At 38.0% G+C, this 25,332-nt stretch overlaps 1 protein-coding gene across 2 annotated transcripts; it reads right to left on the bottom strand.

Annotated features, from left to right (window-relative positions):
• Window positions 1–2,325: 2,325 nt before the first annotated feature.
• On the bottom strand, window positions 2,326–7,858 carry LOC131144400 (APO protein 4, mitochondrial). 2 transcript variants are annotated; one of them, XM_058093032.1, is made up of 3 exons: window positions 7,201–7,858; window positions 3,591–3,849; window positions 2,326–3,510 (listed from the first exon to the last, which is right to left on the bottom strand). In XM_058093032.1, exons 2-3 carry the CDS (start codon window positions 3,842–3,844, stop codon window positions 2,796–2,798), a joined length of 969 nt encoding a protein of 322 aa, XP_057949015.1. In that variant the 5' UTR covers window positions 3,845–3,849; window positions 7,201–7,858; the 3' UTR covers window positions 2,326–2,795. The 2 variants fall into 2 exon arrangements, with proteins under 2 accessions (XP_057949015.1, XP_057949016.1); XM_058093033.1 differs by having other exon boundaries at window positions 2,326–3,447.
• Between the last annotated feature and the right edge of the window lie 17,474 nt (window positions 7,859–25,332).

Raw genomic sequence — 25,332 nt, 5'->3', positions numbered from 1 at the left:
CCCAGGGAAAGCAAACATGGTGGCTGATGCTCTGAGTCAGAAATCAGTGGGAGCAGCATTGTCAGTAGTGACGATCCAGCATCCGATATAGATGGATTTGGAGAGGCTCGATGTGGAGCTGGTAGAAGGTGATCACTAGGCATTCATTGCCAACTTGGTACTACAGCCTACCCTGTAAGAAAAGATTAAAGTTGCTCAGAGGAATGATACAGAATTAGTAGAGCTGATGGATAAAGTGTAGAATAGACAGGGAGAGGAATTTAATATTTCATATGAAGGAGCTCTGAGATTTCGTACCAGATTGTGTGTACCTACAAATGCTGAGATTAAGAAGACTATCCTACAGGAGGTACACAGATCCCTTTACATAGTGCATCCTAGCAGCACTAAGATGTATTGGGACCTCCGAGAGTCATTCTAGTGGAGTGGCAAAAAAAGGGAGGTAACTGAGTTTGTGAAACAGTATTTGACGTGCCAACAGATAAATGCTAAGTACCAGAGACCGATGGGATAGTTGCAGCCACTCAACATCCCTTTGGTTACACTTCTAGTACATGGATTGATCACTGACCCTTCAATGTGGGAGAAATTGACTTCTTGAAATTGTGGGTTTGGATCTATCTTTAAGAATTTTTTATGAGAAGCATGTCAAAATGATTTAAGTACTCCTTCAACTAGCGTTTTCATAAAGCCCGAGGATCAACTGCATATGTGTGAAGTATTATCCTTCTTATTGAAGCTAAGAAATAATAAGCTAACTTTCTAATTCAAAGAAGATTGAAAACTCACTATTCAATTTGTTTCACTCATATTTTTGGGCTAGATTGTCGAAATGTTTATGTTAAAGGCTTTCTTAGGCTTCAATTTAGCCCTTTTAACTCTCCACTGTCACATGGGAGATGTTAGGGTTGGAAAAAAAAAAATGTAATTCCTAAGTTCTGTCCATAATCAATATCTACATAAGTTGTTAAAAATATTTCTCTCATATTGTCAGCTAACTCATCTAAGGTGTAGTTTGAAGAATGAACTATAAAAAATTAAATTAACAAATTTGAGATAGTTTAACAATGTATGGCTATAGTTTGACGAAATTTTGACATTTTCTCTTTTGTTATTTGGCATTTTACAATTTATTGAACTTTCAAATCTTAAATTTGGAATTCATGTAGTTTAACTCCCATTTCCATCACAACAACACTCGTAAATGTATGGTGAAGGAAACTACAAACCTTGGTTAATTAGTTTTAGGTCAAATCAAACTAAGTTTTGATATGTATACATACAAATATACACATTATAACTCATTGCTCAAGATGAACCAAGGATGCCATTATGTTGAAAAAATGTCATTTTCCTTGTAGTTATAAAAACCATTGCACTTACATAAATATGGATATACGTAATAATAAATATGGCTCATGCTTTGCACATGATTGTATGTTAATAGTCTTGTTAAAAAAAATTTTCATAATTCTTAATTAAGTTCATATATATTTTAAAAATAATTTAATAATGGCCTATCTGGGTTACTCAAGATATTGTCATACATTTCACCTCTAATATTGCTGACTTGTCGAACCCTGTCAACCCCAGAATCTCATCTTGCAATAACATTGGTACCTTGGAACGTTTATCTATGATAAATTCTTATGTGTGCTAAATTAAGTAATAAAACGAAATATATTATACTCCATTAATCTATTAGACATATAAGACATGAATAATACAAATATAAATTGACAAGGAAAGGAGGTTGAAGTTGAAAAATATAGAACATAAATATCTATCAAATTACTAATATTATCAAAATAAAATATTTTCTTAACAAGTTAATATTTTCAAGTTGTTAATTAATACATCCCTTGTGAGTATTTAAAGAAATAGTAAATTTTTTTATCATTGTCATCCTCATTATAATATTTTCCCTCTCTTGTCACATGGCATATTGAGAATACTTTATGAAATATAAGGAAAAATGAGAAGAAAAAGTAAAAAATAAAATAATTTTTTTTGGCATAAGAGTCTTGTAGAGTCTTGTAGCAGTTACATAATGGCCGCTATAGTTGTGATTTTTCTTCCCACCAATTTCGCGATGAGTAACAGTATTGGTAGCCTAAAAAACCATTACGTAACAACATTATGTAACGGTCGCGGTTGTTATTTAAAACCATGCCAAACACCAACAGGATGCCTCTTGCAACTCTTATCAAAATTAGAGACCTTTAACCTGCACATGCCTTGAACTTTAATTGACCTCAATTCTCCACTGCTAAGAAGTTTTTATATTCCTCTTAGAATCCTAGAACCGTAAACCCATTGTTCACATGCCGAAACAGAACCTTCATCAGTGCTGCAGTTGAAGATTTATTCCATGACCAAAGAATGTCAACAAGTTTCTTTTTCTGTTAGTTCTATACATCAACAACATTGCATGCGCGCATGCGTATGTGTGTGTGTGTGTGTGTGAGAGAGAGAGAGAGGGAGAGGGAGAGAGAGAGCGCTGCAGTGACGCAAAGCAACCCAGCTTAGAAGGGCATAAAGCAACTCAACATGATCAACTAGTATCTGTATGCACATAATTTGCAGCTGTGATTCCATGAATCAAACGCATTTCGTTAAAAATTCTCTGGATACTACCAAAATTTCTTGCAAAGACCAAGCCTGACAGAAAATTCTTCAAACATCTGAATGATTAAGGTAACAAGGCTCTGGCTTGACAGAGGGTGAGAAAAAATCTTGATGCAAAAATGCATTGGATCAAGTGCCTCATACAAAACCCAACAGAGTTCTGTAGCTCAATTCCAAATAGGTTCTGATAGACCCTGTATTTTCATCATACAAAAATACTTGCTCGGTGCAATAGCACCAGCCTGTGTACAGAGATCAATCACCGCAGGTGCACGCCCATAAAAACCGCGTCCCTTGTCCAGCAGCACAGGAGGGTCATAAGGCCGCCGCCTCCATACGATCTTTGGAGGCACCAAATCATCAACATCTGCTTTCTTCCAGAAGTGGGTTCCACGCCAACTCTCATTCTTGAATACCCCACAAAGTCTAGCCCTATGCCCAGATGGCCCCACATGAACTTCCGAACAGTATTTACAAACCTTCGCTGGATAAACCAATAATAACTTTTGCACCCCACATCTAAGTGATTCCCATGCCTTCAATGTTACCTTGGCTACTTGGCTCAAATCGTGGGATGGCAAAGACTGAGCTCCTTCAACACCATGGGTGATGCTGCTGGAGTTCAAGTAATCATCACATGGATATGCCCCTGCCTGCAAGCAAAGCTCAACAACTGCAGGAACACGCTTAAAATCAAATCTTTGTTGATGTTTAATGACTTCTTGGAACATGGACTGTAGGTGAAAAGTTTCTACCGGGACAAGTATGTCATTCAGGCCACCACTGATCCATTCATGAACCTGGCTCTTGGCACGGCATCTGTAACCATGACAGGTCTGGATTAAGTGACCTTTCTCACCAACATATATTTCTGAACAGAACCTGTAATTGTAATCTATGATGAGATAAACTATTTTGTGTTAATTTTGTTATCAGAGAGGGTTCATGCAGTACAGACTTACTTGCAGGCCATGACAGGAAAAACATTGAGAAGAGTAGACACACCCTGAATGAGAAGGGCCCTGGCCTTGAGGACATCAAATGCAACAGGTACAAAGCCTCGAATTGGATAGTCTTTAGCCCTACTTTCAATTCTTTTGAGAATCATTGGCCTGAGCTTTCTGAAGTCCACTTTTGAGCTGTAGTATCGGGAACATTTGCAGCCAAAATTGAAGTCTTTCAAAATATTAAACCAAAACTTCTTCCTCAAGGCCATCAGAACTGTCCACATCATAAAATAAATTAGTATATAGCAATAAATCTAAAACAAATGATAACAATGACAATTATGCTACTCAAAGCAAAACTATGACAAAGTGGAATCTGGCCAAATCTTAGGGGGGACAAAGTGTATTTATCCCTTTATATTGTTTATTGTAATAATTATATTACATTATATGTTTTTATTTATTATTCGTGCATATACACACTTATGTGTGCATGTCTCTGTGAATATATAAGTTAGAAGTTGGTCTTAATTTTGACCTCAAGATCAGATTCAAGTTCAATTTAGACTTCGCAAAGCAATTCAAAGATCAAGTTGATAGTGACTCGAGAGTTCACCAGCTTTCTTATTTAATAGGGTTGAGCAAAGGGTAATTTAGGCTCAATCAAATCAAGTATGAGCTCAAGCTTCCTCAGATTTAATCAAGCTGAGTTTGAGTTCAAGCAATTAAAAAGCAATTGTTGATTCAGAAGGGCTCCCAAGTAATTTAAAACCCACTCTCACAATGCTAACTTTCTGCTTTGAGAAGCCTGCCCCATCTACAGTGCTCACAAAGCACAACCCAACTAGGATGGGCTCCTTTTTTGTTGATAACCAATTTGGGCATATCATGCAATGCATTTGCGTGTTTCTGTAATTGTGGATTTAGTTGATTATTTGCATTATATTTGTACCCGTAAGTAGGAGTAGATATAGTGGCATGTCTAGGGTATTGGCTAAAAATATGGGAGGAACAAATATTTTGTACATCAACACCATCATTGAGCAGATAAAGTAGGCTTGGCTTCTCTTTCAATTGCTTCGGACCCCAATTTGCCTCCTCAATTTCTGCATCATAAGCCATAACTGATCCCCATACTTCACTTCATTTTCAATTACTGAAATCTTGCAGATTCATTCTCTCTATTAATCAAAGTTGAGGTTATTTCACAATTTTTCACAATTATTTTATAAATTTGTTTTCCAAAGTAGGGAGGGCTGGTTTATGTTTGATTCTGAAAGCGATTCAACGGGGTGGAGCACAGCACATTTCAATCTCTCCTCTGAAAAAGCACAGTATGATATGGTGTTGTGTGATTCAATCGGGCTGAAGCTCAGCCAGTTTCAACCAATGGTAATACCCAATACCATCCCCACTCTTTTTAAAAAGCTCTGTAACTTTAGGATCAGAGTTTTGTTCAAAACTAAATGAAGAAAGATGATAATGGGGGTAGGACAACTTGCATACTTTTATGGGGAGAGGGCATTTGGTGAGGAAGATTAAGGGATCACATGATGGCTAATAAAACAGACTCATCACAACCTTAAACACATATCTTAGGCTAGGCTACACTCCCAATTTCCCTAAATGCATTGCGTTTTGAATCAAAACCCATAATATCTTTTGTATGCAGCAAACAGTAAATTTTCTAATTTCAAAAGGTGTTTAGCCAATCAACTTTGAAACCATTGACAAAGCAACATAAAGCTTCCATATAACTAAAACTCCAATGACTTTTTCAGGATGTCAAACTCCATGCCTAGAAGAGATATCCAATCTACAATTTGGCCATTAACTTGTGCAATTGGCCTATTTGTCACACAGTATGCAGGCGTTGCAGGGAAAAGATAATTAGAAAAATTTATAGATGAACATTAACATAAAACCTATGAGTTACTGCTAAACGAATAGGATGGAATTTTCTACATACATATGGATGGATTGAAAAAGATAATATCTGAATCCTGTCCATGTTAACCTCCTACTAAACTTGCCTCTAAACACTGAAACTCTGGACAGGGGATGAACACATCAAAATGTCAAATAATATCCCTCCTAACCATTTGCTACACCTCTCACAGAAAACACCATTCTCACAAAATTATAAGAAAAATCAGTTTCTTGTGCTATTCATTGTGCCAATTCTACTCCAAATGTTCAAACACCTAGTTAAAAATTGTCTGAATCACCCAAATTTCATTCAACAGGAGAAATTTAGGACAGTGAAGTTGCAGATTAGAAAATGAAACAAAAGATGGGGACCTCATGATGGCATAATTGTATCTATAGGCACACAAATTTTAGGACGTGGCACAAATCAACCAGTGATGCTTTTACCCATTTCTTTTTTATGCTAATTATGAGCTGGTTGTTGCAAAGAGCACATGATGCTTCAAAGCCTAACTCTTGGAAATTTGACTATTGGAAGATCCATAAAATTTTAACTTAAGAATCTTGTCATTTTCCTAGTGAGAGGACCCAAGTATAGGTTCAAGCAACACACAGGACTTGGGAGGGAAAATTTTTAGGCATTATCAGAGAAGCAAACAGACATTTTGATGTTTCACTAGAGGAACAAAAAATTTCGAAGAAAATAGAAGATGCAAGGCAATATAAAAGAAAGGCCCATAGAATTTGATATAAATTGAGAAAATAATTGAAATTAATTCCTACCCTAAACAATAAATCTTAAAAGAACTATTACATGAATACATTATTACAATGAAAATTGCACTCAATGTGAGCTAAGCATAAAGAAAATGCATTTAAACAAATTTATAGAAGCACATACTTGCTTTTGACCATGAACGAAGAAGCTATCATTGATGTTTCATAAATTTGTTTGAATTTAGAAAGAACAATTAATTGAAACAAAATTATACAAGCATCTCCATTAATTGTGTCCAATTTACAAAGTAAAAAAAAAAGGCCTTGTAATGCAAAATTACCATGTCCATCTTATTTGCAATCATATATGCAAGGGAAAACAATGCTATGGAGTCCTCAAAACTCAAAATTCAAATTGTTAGGCATAGGCAGCTATCAAAGGGGTCAAAACGTTTAAGCGTGAGCTTTAGTTTTTAACACAGCTGTCTACTTAAAACTAAAGTTACAATGTCTAGTGATAATGGAAGTCTTTTCTTTTAGTAAAGAGAAACATGGCAGTATCATTTTTAATTGCCCAAAGTTCTCAGTGCAACTATGCATCCCAAAATCCTCACAATTCCTGACGTTGACAAATGAAAATGGGATAGCACCATATACCAGATTATCAATATAGAGTTGAAGCTGCCAAAAAGAAAAGCAACAACATATTGTCAATATATTCATATGATACACACAGGCATGCAAACATATAAAATAATAAATAAATAACTATACAAGTCCATGAATGTGTACACACTTCAAAATAGTGAAGTCTAAATTTGAAACAAAGCAATTTGTCTTGCTAACAAATGAAAGGGAGCAATCAGATACATAGACACAAAAGAGAACCAAAGAAAAAGAGAGAGAGAGAAGTTAAAAGCAGAAAACACCGAAAAAACACAAATTAACAAATAAGAGAACAGAGAAAGAGAAAACTTACCTTCTACTCTGCTGTTTGAAGCCCAAATTGCTTGATTGTTCAATCGCCAATTAAATCTTAGCCATTATTCTAAACATCCTTCTATTGCAGATCTGAATGATTCCCAATACAGTCGCTGCTTTAGGATGCAACCATGCATCGCCTTCGCCACCATTGATTCACCAGCGAACCAAGATATCCACCCCAGTCCATAATCGCTGATTGAACCATTACTCGTAGTGCTTGTTCCCAAGCAATCCAGACCGACAGTTGAAATCCCTAACAGCAACTAGCCTAGCTTTTAAATCAGTAATATGGTTTAGGTTTTATTGCTGTATGGAGATGCTTCAGCTAAGAGAATGATGAGAGAGAATCAAACGGGCAGGCAACCATGGTTGAGACTTCGACCGGAAAGTTTGTCATCAAACGGAAATAGAGGGTTCAAGCTTCGCACATGATCATCGTGCTCGTAAATGCTTTGTAAACATACATCATACTGGAAATGATGGCGATAAAGATTCTTAAACAGTTGAGGCCATTAATCAACAAACTGAAGATGCAGGCACTCCCACGGCTAAAGATGTTGGAGCCATTCACCTGCAAAGGGAAGACGAAGGGTTTCCAGACCTTTGGGGCAGTTTGGAAGTTGAAAAACAAGAAGTAACGTTTGAAAAAATCTACAATTATTAAAAAAAATTAATTTTATATATCATTAATATTTATTTAATTTTAAATTACATTAAAAATAAAATTATAATTTTTAAATAATATTTTTAATCATATAAGCATTTTTCTTTTTAATTTTCCTAAATAAAACTATAATAATCAACATTTATTATCTTCATATATGGAATACTATTATTTGATGTTTATAGTTTGGTTTAAATAATACTTGAGTCCAATCCCCCTCTCTAAGTCTTCCCTTCCCTCCGTTTCCTTCTTTTGTTGAAACAAAAACTTCCACCATTATTGTAAGAGAAGATTGAAGATATGATTTCACAACTTGTTTAGTTCGACGGAATAGATATTAAGAGAAGATTGAAGATATGATTTCACAACTCGTTTAGTTCGACGGAATAGATATTTTGTAAGCAGAAGCCTTGAATTCTATTGAATTAATTTTTCATATGTACATCCAATCTTATATAATACAATCACCTATTCTAAAGAAGGAAACAATCCCTTTTTCTGAATAATATCAAATTCCCCACATTTACCCACTTTTCTAATTCGTTTATTATTTACAATGATACTTGGGATTTTAACACTCCCCCTCAAGTTAGATCATAAAAATTAATTATCTCTAACTTGCTAATGAGATTGTCAAAGTTTTGTTGTCCCAACCCTTTAGTGAAAATATCTGTAGTTTGCTCCTTGATAGGTACATAAGTCATACAAATAATTCCTTCTTCAATTTTCTCTTTGATAAAATGTTTGTCCATTTCTACACGTTTAGTCATGTCATGTTGAACTGGATTGAGAGAGATGTTGATAGTTGTCTTATTGTCACAATAGAGTTTGATAGGAAATTTCACCAGGACTTGTAATTCTTCCAAGAGTTTCTGTAACCACAGTCCTTCACATATCCCTTGAGCAACTATCCTGAATTCAGTTTCAGCACTACTACGAGCCACCACATTCCGTTTTTTGCTTCTCCAAGTTATCAGATTTCCCCAAATGAATGTGCAATAACCTGTGGTGGACCTTCTATCTTCCACTGATCCTGCACAATCTAAATCTGTCAAGATTTCTACTTCCTTGCTTTCACATTTCTTAAAGAAGAGTCTTCTTCCTAGGGATCCCTTGAGATATTGAAGTATCTTATATACGACATCAAGTGGGCTTCTTTTGGTGAATGCATGTGTTGGCTTACTACACTAACTACAAATGCAATATCTGGTCTAGTATGTGATAGGTAGATTAGCTTGCCAACCAATCTCTAATACCTTTCCTTTTCAACTAGTATTCTACAATCTTCAAACCTCTTTACCGCTTCAATTGGGGTTTCACTGGGTTTGCATCCAAGCATGCTAGTTTCAATTAGGAGATCAGTAACATACTTTTGTTGAGAAACACTAATTTCCTTTCTCGTTCTCGCCACTTCCATGCCCAAAAAATGCCGCATTTTTCCCAAGTCTTTAACTTCAAATTCAGTAGCCAGAACTTTCTTCAATCTCTCTATCTCTACTGTATCATCACCAGTAAGGATTATATCATCAACATACACTATTAGAATTGTTCTCTTACCTCTTTCAGACTGTTGGAAGAACAGGGTGTGATCTGATTGCCCTTGTTGATAACATTGATTCTTTATTTTGTAAATATGTCGAACCATGCTCTGGGAGATTGTTGGAGTCCATACAAGGACTTCTTGTGTTTACACACTCTATTTTCTTTACCTTTCCCACTGAATCTTGGTGGTATAGTCATGTATACTTCTTCTTCTAACTCACCATTTAAAAAAACATTCTTAATATCAAGTTGTTGTAGTGGCTAATCTAAGTTGGCTGCCAATGATAAGAGGACCCGAACTGTATTTAAGTTTGCCACTGGTGCAAATGTGTCCATATAGTCAATGTCGTAAGTCAATGTAAATCCTTTTGCAACAAGTTAGGATTTATATCTTTCAAATGTCCCATCAGATTTATATTTCACTGTGAAGACCCATTTACAACCCACTGGCTTCTTCCCTCTTGGCAAATTTATCAACTCCTAAGTTCCATTTTTTCTAGGGCCTGCATTTCCTCCATGACTGCTTCTCTCCATTTAGGTATTTCTAGAGCTTCCTGAATGTTATTTGGAATTCTCATCCTGTCAAGTTTAGAAACAAAAGCACGATATCCTGTATACAAGCTTTTATAAGACATGTATTTAGACCAGGGGTATTGAATATAAGACTTGGTTTGTTTTCTGATTGCAATAGGTAAATTGATATCATCAGGTATAGGATTATCAGAAGAAGTCTCAATTACCAGATCAGGATTGGGTGTGGGCTCATGGTTATTCAGAGCCATCACTGGTTCCAACGCTCTTGGTGCCTTAGGTATGAGTAAACAAGTATGTCTGCGTTGTTTTGTTTTCCTATATCTCTCTTTGAGGTTAAGCGTTCTGTTGTGTTTGGCAGGTCAAGAAGTGATGCAATGGAAGGATCGATATATGGGTCAAGGAATGAAGCAACGAGAGGCTCAAAAGGTGGTACGGGTTCAGATGATGCAGATTCAGTAGTAAAGAAGTCAAAGAACTGATCTTCACTCCATTTCTCCCCTTGAAGAGAGGTCTTTGGGAAATAAGGAGTGGTTTCAAAGAAAGTAATATCTAGACTAACAAACAGCCTTTTTGAGACATGATCATAGCATTTGTAGCCTTTAGAGGTAGGGGAATAACCAAGGAAGACACATTTAACAGCACGGGGATCCAATTTATCCCAATGATGTGCATGAATATGAACAAAAGCAGTACAACCAAAGATTTTCAACGAGAGACTAGAGGGGAGTCGGGAGGTAGGAAAGTGTTCCTGGAATTTCTGAAGAGGGGTGACAAACGAAAGTACTTGACTCGGTATTTGATTAATGAGATGTGTGGCTGTTAAGATGGCATCGCCCCAAAAATAGTTTTTCATGTTGGTATTCAACATTAATGTCTGGGCTACTTCAAGTATATGCCTAATTTTTCGTTCAGCAACCCCATTTTGTTGAGGGGTATCCAAACAAGAATTATGATGAACAATTCCATTTTCTTGAAAATAAGTTCCTAGAATAGTATTAAAATATTCTGTACCATTATCAGCATGTAAAATTTGAATATGAGTTTGGAACTATGTATGAATCATGGAATGAAAACTGATGAAAATTAAGCAGACTTCAGTTTTGTTTTTCAGCAAGTAAACCCAACAAAGACAAGTATGGTCATCAATAAAAGTAACGAACCACTTTATATTGGTGTGATTAAGGGAATGCGAGGGACCCCACAAATCACTGTGAATCATAGTAAATGGGTGAGATGGTTTGTATATGGATGATGAGAAAGAAGGACGACAGTGTTTTGCAAGCTTACACACTTCACATTGTGTAACGTCCCTCAATTTCTTAACATAAAATATCACATAATAAATAAAATGGTCAACCCAAACCCATGGGTAGCGGGGACACCTGTCAAACACAGCGGAAAACCTAGCAGTAGTAAACATAAAATCTCAAACATCCAATCATAAAACATAATACCAGAGCATTCTATATATCCTCACATACATCCAAATATCTCTAGGGTCAAACACAAAATAACTCTGACGCTATTACAAAATCTTACCCTTCTCACAGAGTAATCTCACTAGCTCAACGGCGGCCCTGACCCGCCAGTCTCTCAGGAGCTCCTGAAAAATTAATTAAGTTTGGGGGTGAGATACTTCTTAGTAAGGGAAAATAAACTAAATACAGTTGTGTGGTAACATGAATATTTAATGCATTTGTACATATATAGTACATTTCATAATTTTATAAACATAATCATATCATACTGGGTAAACATATATTTTCACATCTGTTAATAAATCATATCATACATAAAATCATCTGTTATAACTGTAGTACTAAAAACAAACCCAGGATGACTAGCTAGCTGGTGTCATGTCTTTGCCCCCATGACGGGTTGTGCAGCCCGAAGGCGGGACGCGACAATGGCTGGCCGACCACTGCCGAATCAAATATATCTGTAAGTACGATGAGCCCACCACACCCTGGTCCGGACTGCCAGGTAGACGTCCACACTCTACTGAAAGCCATATTGACTATCCATCTCCTATCCCCTCGTGGGACAGTAGCACTAATAAGGCCTCGTGCCAAAATGAACCCATAGCTACGGTACCGAGCTCCTGGTCTGAACTAAACTAACATCCTGGTTGTGAAAACATATAATACATGATCACACGTAACATCATTACGGCCTCGCGCCGAAATCATACATGTGGCATCGCGCCAAAATCATAGTAAATATGGCCTCGCGCCAATAATATAAATACGGCCTCCCGATAACATAAATACATGGCCTCGCGCCAATAACATAAATACGGTCTCGTGCCGATAACATAAATATATGGTCTCGCACCAAAATTGTTTCAAGTATATATATACTGAAAATACATCATTTATTACATAATCGTCAAAACCATCACAACATAACTCATATTTTCATAATACCTGAAATCATGCTTGGTTCGTAAAATCTTTCACATCATAACACATTTCACATAAAATAATATTCATGCCACACATATGCTGTTAAAAGTCATACTTCATATTCTTAAATCGTGAATTCCTTACATCTCATACATACATATACATTTTAATCATCATAGCAGTATTTTCCCAATCGTACATTTCATTTGTAATACACAATATAACATATGCTTTTCTGAAAATAAATTTACTCATAATCAATAATAATTTGTATGGAAAATTACTGCTTTAGTTTATTCCCTTACCTGGCTATTGAGAAATTCCTTAGAACCCAAAATTTCACGCCCTTGGCGCCCGAAATCTAATTCCTGCAATTTACATTTTTCCCAAATTAATTAACCTATTTCTCCAAAATAATACTCATCTAACCTTCCCTAAACTCCATATACCTCAAATTAATATTTAAACTATTATTTAATATCCCTATTTAATTTTTCAAATTTTTCCTGTGGGTCCCAAAATTACACCCGCGGCGCTCACCCGAGGCTTAAATTTCAGAAATCCTACTTCAGTCCCAAATGCTTAATATTTTAGCATTTCTAAATTAATGCTAATTAATTAAAAATAAGCCCCTTAATAATCGCCGCACCCCAAATTTGGGGCTTTGGCCCGACATCCCCACGAGAATTTCGTCCCACTAGACTTGTAGAGAATCATCCCTAGATTCTCGTGGTGGTGTCCGTTCGTCAATTGGGCTTATATTTTGCAAGAAATAAAAGAAAAATGGGGAAATGGCTTATCCCAGGGAATACGCTTATGCCGCTCCTACCACCGATCCGCTCAGGTAGAAATGACGGCAGCGGCGAATGGAGTCCAGTGGTATCTTCGGATTTTCGATCGGGTGAAAATCCGTCATGAAATCGAGGAAAGAGGAGGAGAGAACGTGAGGAGAGAGAGAGAGATTGCAATTGCAGGAAAATAAATAAATAAATAAATAAAGAAGAAGAAGAAGAAGAAGAAGAAGAGGATAGAAGATAAAGGGGGGGGGGTTGAATTTAAAATAGAATCCACCTGAAGCTTAGCTTCAGGTGGTTTAACACACACACACACACACACACACACACATATATATATATATATATATTAATATAATAATAATATATTTAATTAATATTAATAATATATTTTATTAATAAAAAATAAAAATAAATTTTAATTAATTAAATTTTTGTTTCCTTTTTAAATTCGATTAATTAATTAATTAATTAAATAATAATAATAATTTATTTATTTTGAAATCAATCCACTAATCTGTTATATCTTTTTTTTTTTTTTGAATTTTTACATTCTCTCTTCCTTATAAAAATTTCATCTTTGAAATTTGCCATTTCCCCTATTTCCCTCCTTAGCGAAAACACTTTTTATTTTTATTAATTACCCTCACTTATGGCGGAGGAATACCGTGGTTACAACAACGGCTCTGGGAGATCACAACTATTCAAAATTCTCCCAAAACCATTCACGTTTCAAAACTAAAAACCTTATATATCTTACGTTACACTATACAGTTAAAAACTACAATACTATTCCATTCACTTGACTGGCTCAGCTCTAAACTCCACTGAATAAGTGCGGATATCTTTGGCGCATCTGATCCTCTATTTCCCAAGAAGCCTCCTCAATGGCATGGTTGCACCACAGAACTTTTACCAGTGGAATCTTCTTCGTGCGTAGCTCCTGTTCCTTCCAATCAAGAATCTGCACTGGCACTTCCTCATAAGCTAAAGTATCACTCAATTCCAATGCTTCATATCTAATCACATGGGAGGGGTCTGGGACGTATTTCCTTAGCATAGAAACGTGGAATACATCATGGATCCTAGATAAGACCGGTGGTAATGCCAAACGATAGGCAACTGGACCCACTCTCTCAAGAATCTTGAATGGTCCAATATACCTAGGGCTCAGTTTACCCTTCCTCCCGAACCTCATAACACCCTTCAGCGGTGCCACCTTCCGGAACACGTAATCTCCTGTGTCAAACTCCAATTCTCGCCGACGAGTATCAGCATAACTCTTCTGCCGGCTCTGCGCTGTCCTGATCCTGTCTCTGATGAGTCTGACTTTATCTTGAGTCTGCTGTATCAGCTCTGGCCCCAATACCTATCTCTCACCAACCTCATCCCAATACAATGGGGATCGGCACCTCCTGCTATACAGTGCCTCATACGGTGCCATCCAAATGTTGGCCTGGTAGCTGCTATTATACGCAAACTCAACCAGTGGCAAATACTGCATCCAACGACCTCCAAAATCCAACACACATGCTCGCAGCATATCCTCCAAAATCTGTATCGTCCTTTCTGTCTGTCCATCTGTCCGAGGATGAAAAGCTGTGCTGAACGAAAACTGAGAACCCATGGCCCCTTGCAGACTCTTCCAAAAACGAGACGTAAACCATGGGTCTCTATCTAAAACTATGGACACTGGGATGCCGTGAAGTCTAACTATCTCTTGGATGTATAACTCAGCCAATCTGTCCATGGAGTAGCTAACTCTGATTGGCAAAAAGTGAGCAGTCTTCGTCAATCGATCCACCACTACCCAAATAGCGTCCTGTCCATGCAATGCTGGCGGTAATCCTGAGACGAAATCCATCGCTATATGCTCCCACTTCCACTCAGGAATGTGGAGTGGCTGCAACCATCCCGTCGGTCTCTGATGCTCAGCCTTCACTTGTTGGCACGTCAAACACTTACCCACAAACTAAGCTATCTCCCTTTTCATGTTGCTCCACCAAAAGGACTCTCGGAGATCCCTGTACATTTTAGTGCTACCCAGATGTACAGTATATAGGGATCGATGTGCTTCCTCCAAAATGACTTTCTTGATCTCAGGATCGGTAGGAACACATAACCGGGTATGGAACCTCAGGGCTCCATCATCTGAAATGCTGAACTCTGGTTCTTGACCATCCTATACCTTTCCCATAAGCTTGACTAGTTCTGCATCATTCCTCTAAGCTGCTTTAATCCTCTCCTGTAGAGTCGGCTGCAAAACCAAGTCAGCAATGAACGCTTGGTGATTGCCCTCTACCAGCTCCACACCGAGCCTCTCCAGATCCATCTGAATCGGATGCTGAATCTCCACTACAGATACAGATGATTCCACTAATTTCTGACTCAAAGTATCAGCAACCACATTAGCCTTTCCCGGGTGGTAGTTGATAGTGCAGTCGTAATCCTTTATTAGCTCCAGCCATCTCCTCTGCCTCATATTCAATTCCTTCTACGTGAAGAAATACTTTAAGCTTTTATGGTCAGTAAATATCTCACACCTACCCCCATATAGATAGTGCCTCCAAATCTTCAGTGCGTAAACAACCGCCGCCAACTCTAGATCGTGGGTAGGGTAGTTCTTCTCATATTCTTTCAACCGTCGTGAGGCATAGGCTATCACTCTCCCCCACTGCATCAACACGCATCCGAGCCCTTTATGAGACGCATCACTATAAATTACGAACCCCTCTTCTCCTGAAGGAATCGTCAACACATGCGTAGTGATGAGCCGCTGCTTCAACTCCTGGAAGCTCTGTTCACATTCATTAGACCACTCAAACTTTGCTCCTTTCTTGGTCAATCTGGTCAACGGGCCTGACAATCGAGAGAAGCCGTCAACAAACCTGCGGTAGTACCCAGCCAATCCTAAGAAACTCCTGATCTCGTGCACGTTCTTTGGTTGTACCCAGTCTACTACCACCTCAATTTTACTCGGATCAACAGAAATACCACCCTTGGATATAACGTGTCCAAGGAAGGTAACTTGTTACAGCCAGAATTCACACTTCTTGAGCTTCGCATATAGCTTCTTCTCTCGCAACACCTGCAACACTATACTCAGATGCTTCTCATGCTCCTCTGGACTCTTCAAATACACCAGTATATCATCAATAAATACTACCACAAATCGATCTAAGTACTGGTGGAAAACCCTGTTCATAAGATCCATAAACACCGCAGGAGCATTCGTCAACCCAAACGGCATAACTAGAAATTCATCGTGACCATACCGTGTTCTAAATGCCGTCTTCAGAACATCTTCGGCCCTGACTTTCACTTGATGGTACCCGGAGCATAAATCTATCTTCGAAAAGATATGTGTCCCCTGTAACTGGTCAAACAAATCATCAATACGCGAAAGCAGGTATTTATTCTTGATAGTTACTTTATTGATTTCTCGATAGTCGATGCATAATCTTATCGAGCCATCCTTCTTCCTCACAAACAAAACTAGTGCTCCCCAGGGTGACACACTGGGCCGAATGAACCCCTTATCTAATAGCTCCTGCAACTGCTCTTTCAATTCTTTCAGCTCTGCCGGTGCCATTCTATACGGCACCTTCGAAATCGGTGCTGTCCCCGGAACCAGATCAATAACGAACTCTACCTCACGATCAGGAGGTAGTTCCGGCAAATCCTCTAGAAATACATAAGGAAAATCTCTCACCACTGGGATATCCTCCACCCTCAATTCCCCTTCTGATACAGCCTTCACATAGGCTAAATATCCCTAACAACCTTATGATAGCAATCTACACGCCTGAATAGCAGATAATAACTGAGGTGGGGTGCGCACACGTGATCCCAAGAATCTGTACTCATGTCCCTCTGGAGGTCTAAACACTACCACTCTCTGATGGCAATCAATGCTAGCATAGTGGGCAGCTAGCCAATCCATGCCCAAGATTACCTCAAACTCATGCATGTCTAAAACCACCAGATTAGCTAACAAATACCTCCCTTGAATATCCACTGGACAGTCCCTGAGTACCTTCCTACATACCCCTACGGTCCCAGTTGGCGTAGCAACAGACAAACTAATTTCTAACTGCTGAGGCTCAAACCCACACAATTTAACATAATCCTAGGCGATAAATGAATGTGTCGCCCCAGAATCAAACAAAACAGTAGCTTTAAATGACAGTATTGAAACAGTACCTGTCACCACATCTCCTGCAACCTCAGCATCGCCCGGTGTCAAAGCAAAAACTCTGGCTGGGGCCGTATTCCTCTGCTGGCCTCCTCGTGGTGCCTGGTAACCTCCTCGTGCAGGTCTAGGAACAGTACCAATCTGTGTCGGACACTCCCTCATCATATGTCCTGACTCCCCGCACCTGTAGCAGACACCTCGCCCAGGACGACACTCTCCCAGGTGTCTCTTCCCGCAAGATGGGCAAGCGGGAGATGGCTGTGCACCCTGGAAACCGCGATTCCCGATCTTCTGTCTCCGGTCCCTATAATAGCCACCTCTCTTCCACGCGGCATGGTCGGCTCCCTGCTGGAAATAAGAAGGTATGGATCTCTTCTTCTGCCTCTGCTCCTCAGCCTCCAATCGCTTACCAATCTCTGCTATAGTGGCTTGGTCAACCAATTCGGTGAAGTCCTGCAACTTCAATATCGATACCTGCTTGTAAATTTCTCTCCTCAAGCCTCTTTCAAACTGTCGTACCTTCTTCGTCTCATCTGGAATAATGTACGGGGCGAAGCGAGATAGCTCGATGAACCTCGCCGCGTACTGCTGTACTGACAGCTGTCTCTGCTTCAGATTCAGGAACTTCGTAATCTTAGCCTCCCTGGAAGAGGCTGGAAAATACCTGTCAAAAAATATCTCTCTAAATCTCTCCCAAGTCATCTCTACAGGTATAGTCCTCTGCTGCTCTAACAATCTCACTGCTGACCACCATCTCTTGGCCTCTCCAGTCAATCTGTAGGTGGCAAACAACACCTTCTGCTCCTTTGAACACTGCAGTATTGCAAATATTTTCTCCATCTCCTGCACCCAATTCTCGGCGACTGCAGGATCCGTTCCCCCTGAGAAAGCTGGAGGATTCATCTTTATGAACTTTTCGATCGTACAACTGTGGCCTACAGACGGACCACCCTGTTCTCTAGAACTCCTGGCAATTTCTACCATCATTTGCTGTGCTACGCTGCGTAGGACAGCATCTGAGTCACACCCATAGCACCCGAGGGTCTAGCACCCTCACTTCCATTGGCGTGGGCACTATTTCCACCGTGGTCCATCCTGAAAGAAGAAATAACTTAACTCAAAACATCTTTTCCTACATGTATCCCCCAACTCATATAGTATATTCTCCTAATTAATTTATCACTCTTAATCTTAATTCAAGGTTCAATCTTGCAACCTAGATACCCGATCCGACAATAGTTGACAATGAATTTCCTGAAATCGTCACCCCAGGAAAATCATATAAACCACCACGGAAGTCCTGCATTTAGACTACAAAACCAGACCTCAAATCCTCTTATCCTATACTCTGGTATTATTACTGCTGCATTCTAGAGTCTACAGAACCGAGTATCCTAGGCTCTGATACCAAATGTAACGTCCCTCAATTTCTTAACATAAAATATCACATAATAAATAAAATGGTCAACCCGAACCCATGGGTAGCGGGGACACCTGTCAAACACAGCGGAAAACCTAGCAGCAGTAAACATAAAATCTCAAACATCCAATCATAAAACATAATACCAGAGCATTCTATACATTCTCACATACATCCAAATATCTCTAGGGTCAAACACAAAATAACTCTGACGCTATTACAAAATCTTACCCTTCTCATAGGGTAATCTCACTAGCTCAACGGCGGCCCTGACCCGCCAGTTTCTCAGGAGCTCCTGAAAAATTAATTAAGTTTGGGGGTGAGACACTTCTCAGTAAGGGAAAATAAACTAAATACAGCTGTGTGGCAACATGAATATTTAATGCATTTGTACATATACAGTACATTTCATAATTCTATAAACATAATTATATCGTACTAGGTAAACATATATTTTCACATCTGTTAATAAATCATATCATACATAAAATCATCTGTTATAACTGTAGTACTAAAAACAAACCCAGGATGACTAGCTAGCTGGTGTCATGTATTTGCCCCCATGACGAGTTGTGCAGCCCGAAGGCGAGACCCGATAATGGCTGGCCGACCACTGCCGAATCAAATATGTCTGTAAGTACGATGAGCCCGCCACACCCTAGTCCGGACTGCCAGGTGGACGTCCACATTCTATTGAAAGCCATATCGACTATCCATCTCCCATCCCCTCGTGGGACAGTAGCACTAATAAGGCCTCGTGCCAAAATGAACCCATAGCTACGGTATCGAGCTCCTGGTTTGAACTAAACTAACATCTTGGTTGTGAAAACATATAATACATGATCACACGTAACATCATTACGGCCTCGTGCCGAAAACAAAGATACGGCCTCGCACTGAAATCATACATATGGCCTTGTGCCAAAATCATAGTAAATATGGCCTCGTGCCAATAATATAAATATGGCCTCGTGCCGATAACATAAATACATGGCCTCGCGCCAATAACATAAATACGGCCTCGTGTTGATAACATAAATATATGGTCTCGCGCCAAAATTGTTTCAGGTATATATATACTGAAAATACATCATTTATTACATAATCGTCAAAACCATCACAACATAACTCATATTTTCATAATACCTGAAATCATGCTTGGTTCGTAAAATCTTTCACATCATAATACATTTCACATAAAATAATATTCATGCCACACATATGCTGTTAAAAGTCATACTTCATATTCTAAAATCGTGAATTCCTTACATCTCATACATACATATACATTGTAATCATCATAGCAGTATTTTCCAATCATACATTTCATTTGTAAAACACAATATAACATATGCTTTTCTGAAAATAAATTTACTCATAATCAATAATAATTTGTATGGAAAATTACTGCTTTAGTTTATTCCCTTACCTGGCTATTGAGAAATTCCTTAGAACCCAAAATTTCACGCCCTTGGCGCCCGAAATCTAATTCCTGCAATTTACATTTTCCCTAAATTAATTAATCTATTTCTCCAAAATAATACTCATCTAACCTTCCCTAAGCTCCATATACCTCAAATTAATATTTAAACTATTATTTAATATTCCTATTTAATTTTCCAAAATTTTCCTGCGGGTCCTAAAATTACACCCGCGGTGCTCACCCGGGGCCTAAATTCCAGAAATCCTACTTCAGTCCCAAATGCTTAATATTTTAGCATTTCTAAATTAATGCTAATTAATTGAAAATAAGCCCCTTAATAATCGCCGCACCCCAAATTTGGGGTTTTGACCCGACATCTCCACGAGAATTTCGTCCCACTAGACTTGTAGAGAATCATCCCTAGATTCTCGTGGTGGTGTCCGTTCGTCAATTGGGCTTATATTTTGCAAGAAATTAAAGAAAAATGGGGAAATGACTTATCCCAGGGAATACGCTTACGCCGCTCCTACCACCGATCCGCTCCGGTAGAAATGACGGCAGCGGCGAATGGAGTCCAATGGTATCTTCAGATTTTCGATCGGGTGAAAATCCGTCACGAAATCGAGGAAAGAGGGGGAGAGAACGTGAGGAGAGAGAGAGAGAGATTGCAGTTGCAAGAAAATAAATAAATAAATAAATAAAGAAGAAGAAGAAGAGGATAGAAGATAAGGGGGGGTTGAATTTAAAATAGAATAAACCTGAAGCTTAGCTTTAGGTGGTTTAACATAAATATATATATATATATATATATATATATATATATATATATTAACATAATAATAATATATTTAATTCATATTAATAATATATTTTATTAATAAAAAATAAAAATAAATTTTAATTAATTAAATTTTTGTTTCCTTTTTCTTTTAAATTCGATTAATTAATTAATTAATAAATAATAATAATAATAATTTATTTATTTTGAAATCAATCCACTAATCTGTTATATCTTTCTTTTTTTTTTGGATTTTTACTCATTGAAACTCAAAAAAAAATTTATTTGAACAAATAGAAGGAAACAAACATTTTAAATATTGGAAATTGGGATGACCCATCCTTGAGTGCCATAACAAAAGTTCACTATCTCTAAAAATAGATACAGAATCACAAATTGTAGTATTACATAGTTCACTCAAGCTTGCTTTCTTAAAGTAGTAGAGTCCTTCATACGCCTTAGCAGTGCCAATCGTCTTTCCCGATGATAGGTCCTGAAAAACACAATAAGATGAAACAAATTAGCAAAACAATTTGAGTCTTTTGTTAACTGGCTGATGCATAATAGGTTGCAAGATAACTTGGGAACATGTAGGATAGATTGTAAAGTTATAGAGTCAAATATGCGAATACTTCCTTTACCAAAAACTGGTGAGAGAGAGCTGTCTGCAATTTTTACACTCATATTTCCAACATATGGTGAGTAGGATGAAAACAATTGATAAGAACCAGTCATATGATCAGATGCACCCGAGTCAATTATCCATGGAAATTTGTAACAAGATGTAGTATTTAAAGCTGACAAATAATTCCTCAGTGAGCTAGGGAGCCAGAGGACGACTAACCCAATGTTTGAATTGCCGAAATCATTTTGTATAGTTGATTTAACTGCTCAAGACTGAATGCACTACTTGAGGAGGTATTGGTTTTTTCTCCTTGTAATTTTTTAGTTGACCCGTCAGCGCTAGCCTAGTACCCATGATTTTTTGGTATTGTCTCGGCTTCCAATTTGCCGGTTTTCCATGAATCTCCTAGCAGGTATCTTTTAAATGACCTATTTTTTAATAATGTTCACACCATAATTTACCCTTTTGTGGTTGTTGACTGGATCCCCTAGGCCTTTTGATACAAGGGCCGAGACATTAGGCCCATTCGTGTGCCCATTTGAATTTGGGGTGGATGCTGGTAGGCCTAGCCCAACATGGCCACCATGGGGCCTCAGCATCACACACCTCCTACTCTCCTCCCTCCTAACTTCTGTGAAGACCTCTTAGGTTGAAGGAAGAGGTCGCCGGCCAACGATGCGTCCCCTCATGTCGTCCAAATCTCGGATGAGGCCGGCAAGAAACTCAAAGACCCTTTCGTTTTCGAGCCTCCTTCGATATCATGTGCTGTCGCCGAAGCACTCCCACTCCTCGTTGATGCTCAGGTTGAGCTCCTACCAGAGATGGGTCATCTCCATGAAATGCTCCGTGACTTCCCTATCACCTTGCCTCGTCTGCCACAACCAAGATTTGATGTCAAAGATTTGTGAATAGCTCTCAACATCAGAGTAATTTTTGTGAACGGCGTCCTAGACATCCTTCGTCGTGGGCAAGAACAAGTATATTTTACCAATCGCTGGCTTCATTGAGTTCACGAGCCAAGCCGTGACCATGGAATTTTCAGATCTCCATGTTTGCAAGGTGACAACATCAGTAGGGTCGGGTTTCCTCCTTTCTCCAGTAAGGTAACCTAGTTTCCTTTTTCCTTCAATCACCAACTTTATGGATTGAGCCCATTCTCAAAAATTTTTCCTATTCAATTTCTCCACTAAGAGTGGAAAGGTTATATTGTCCAGCCCATTCAATCCCCCAGAGGACGTAACCTTGGAATCCCTATCAGATTTTCCAGATGAGGTTGCCCCTTTGCTGGTGTTGTTGGCCATTGTTAGCTAAGGTTAAGAAACCCTAGCTCTGATACCATGTAAGCAGAAGCCTTGAATTCTATTGAATTAATTTCTCATATGTACATCCAATCTTATATAATACAATCACCTATTTTAAACAAGGAAACATTCCCTTTACCGAATAATATCAAATCTCCTACATTTACCCACTTTCCTAATTTGTTTATTATTTACAATGATACTTGAGATTTTAACATATTCATTGGAATAAGGTAAAATATAATTTAAATTTTAAAAATCAAGGGAATAATTATTCCTTATATATTCCTAATAATTTCATTCAACATGTAATAAAGAAGTAGCGGACATTACCATGATGAAATTTGTGAATAGTCATTCCTTATCTATTCTTTATTAAGGGCTCATAAAATATTTCATATTATTATTTGCTCTATAGCAATGACAAAATTTCTTGTATAATTAAATGTAACTGTCAATCAAAACTAATATATTTCTAGAAATAAGCATTCCGCACTAAAAACCCTCACTCCTTATTTGGAAATGCACCGACTTCATCTCATTTCTGGTTAATAATATTACACTTGTTCAGGACGAGGATAAAAGTAAAAAATTGAAGTACACACTTATGTTATCATACAACCAAGCAGAAAAATTTAACAAAGCACAGAGCAATACTCCGTTCCTCCTACTCGACCCAAAATTGACTCTACTCATGAATTATTTGGGGCTTCAAGCTTAATCTATAACTTCTACGTCAAGTTAAGATAACAGGCGGTCTAGCTCTGGGCTAGTAGGTAGCTAGATGGAGATCACTCCAACTAGACCCCACCCACGTACAAATCAAAACAACCAAACCAAAACCACCAACATATTTTCCCATCCTTCTTTTTCTATATTCTTATTTTTATTTAACCCTATGAAATCACTCAAATGCAACAAGATTTTTGTCCCCAGTTCAGACAGTGAAGCCCTTTCACAGTGCTCTTCACATGCAGGAATGCAAATTTTCTTTGAATAGGAGAGCATGATGAATAATCCATGGAAGGTAAATCTCAAGTAACTTAGAAGAGGATGATGATGATGATGATTATGAGATAGGAGCCAAAGCTGACAGTGAAGCTCGTCAACGCTGCACGGTGAGGCAATACAAGTGGTAGTGGAGAGCAGTGGTATGGGGTTGCCAGGGTTGGAGAGTTGAGTCTTAAAGAAACTGAAGATCACATGCAAAGAGTTTATATTTGCATGCTTAGACTCTTGTGCTTAAGCATAAATCTTAGTTCACAGTAACGAGTAGCATATGCACTTAGCTTTAGAATGTTCCTTCTTATTAGTCTGTTTTGGTTTGTTCTTTTTATAGGAGGATCTTTTCCTCCTGGACCTTGCAATGAAGTTTGCGATGGAAATTCACCATGGTTTGTCAAGTACACAGATGCCTCTTGATGACTCATTTCTGAACTAGAATTGGCGATTAGTAACTCTGAATGAACAACCACTAGTTGCTCTAGACTTTATTCAAGATTCCTTGGTTGTTGGACCTATTATTAAGAGTCCCGTTGAGATGATTTTTTCTCTGTACATTGAATATGTGCTCTCATCATTTAGTTCTTCTTGTCTTCCTTTTTCTTTTCTCTCCACGTGTTCTTTAACCAAATCAGGTGAAACTTTTATTGTCATTCTTGAATATGGACCAAAAGCATATTTACTTGATTCGCTAGTTGATTTGGATGTTAAAGTAATTTCTTTTCTCTCCACGTGTTCTTTAACCAAATCAGGTGAAACTTTTATTGTCATTCTTGAATAGGGACCAAAAGCATATTTACTTGATTCGGTAGTAGATTTGGATGTCAAAGTAATTTATGCTTGCAGGTGACTTCACCAGATCAACTAGTGCTTCTCAACTTCAAGCTTTTATACTGTTGCCATTCGTAATGTCACTTGCAAATCACCATATGGATGATTCGAAGCTTTTGAGTTCCTTTCGTTGAAGGAGCTCTCTTCTATTTGAGTTCCTTTGGAGAGTTCCTTTCGTTGAAGGAGCCATAAGTTTTATGCAAGCTATTTGGTTTGCTGCCTTGTTGATGTTGACTTGTTGCTACTGCACAATTGTAAAACTAGAGTTATAATAGCAATTTGATAGAGGATTGCTTGTGGATAATTCTAACTTTCTAAGTGACCAAATTTCTTTTGAAGATTTAAAAATTAGGGATTTTATACTAATTTTGGGATATTTGTTTATTTTACTAATATTTAATTATTTTTGGGTTATTTTATGTTTTTGGATTGTTTTGGGATTATTTTGTAAGGTTTCTTAGTTGCCTATAAATATAGGCGTCTGAGGCAAGTATAGGAAACTTTGGATGATTCATTGAGTTTCACAACAATCTCTCTCTCTCTCTATTTTTGTCCTACATCTGACTCCTAAGTGGGTAAAAGGCCAACTTAGAACATTGCAACCTGGTAACCT

This window comes from Malania oleifera, chromosome 12 (genome assembly GCF_029873635.1).
Source record: "Malania oleifera isolate guangnan ecotype guangnan chromosome 12, ASM2987363v1, whole genome shotgun sequence".
NCBI classification, from domain to species: Eukaryota; Viridiplantae; Streptophyta; class Magnoliopsida; order Santalales; family Ximeniaceae; genus Malania; species Malania oleifera.
Note: the sequence above shows the minus strand (reverse complement) of the source record. Positions and strands in the feature narration are given on the sequence as shown.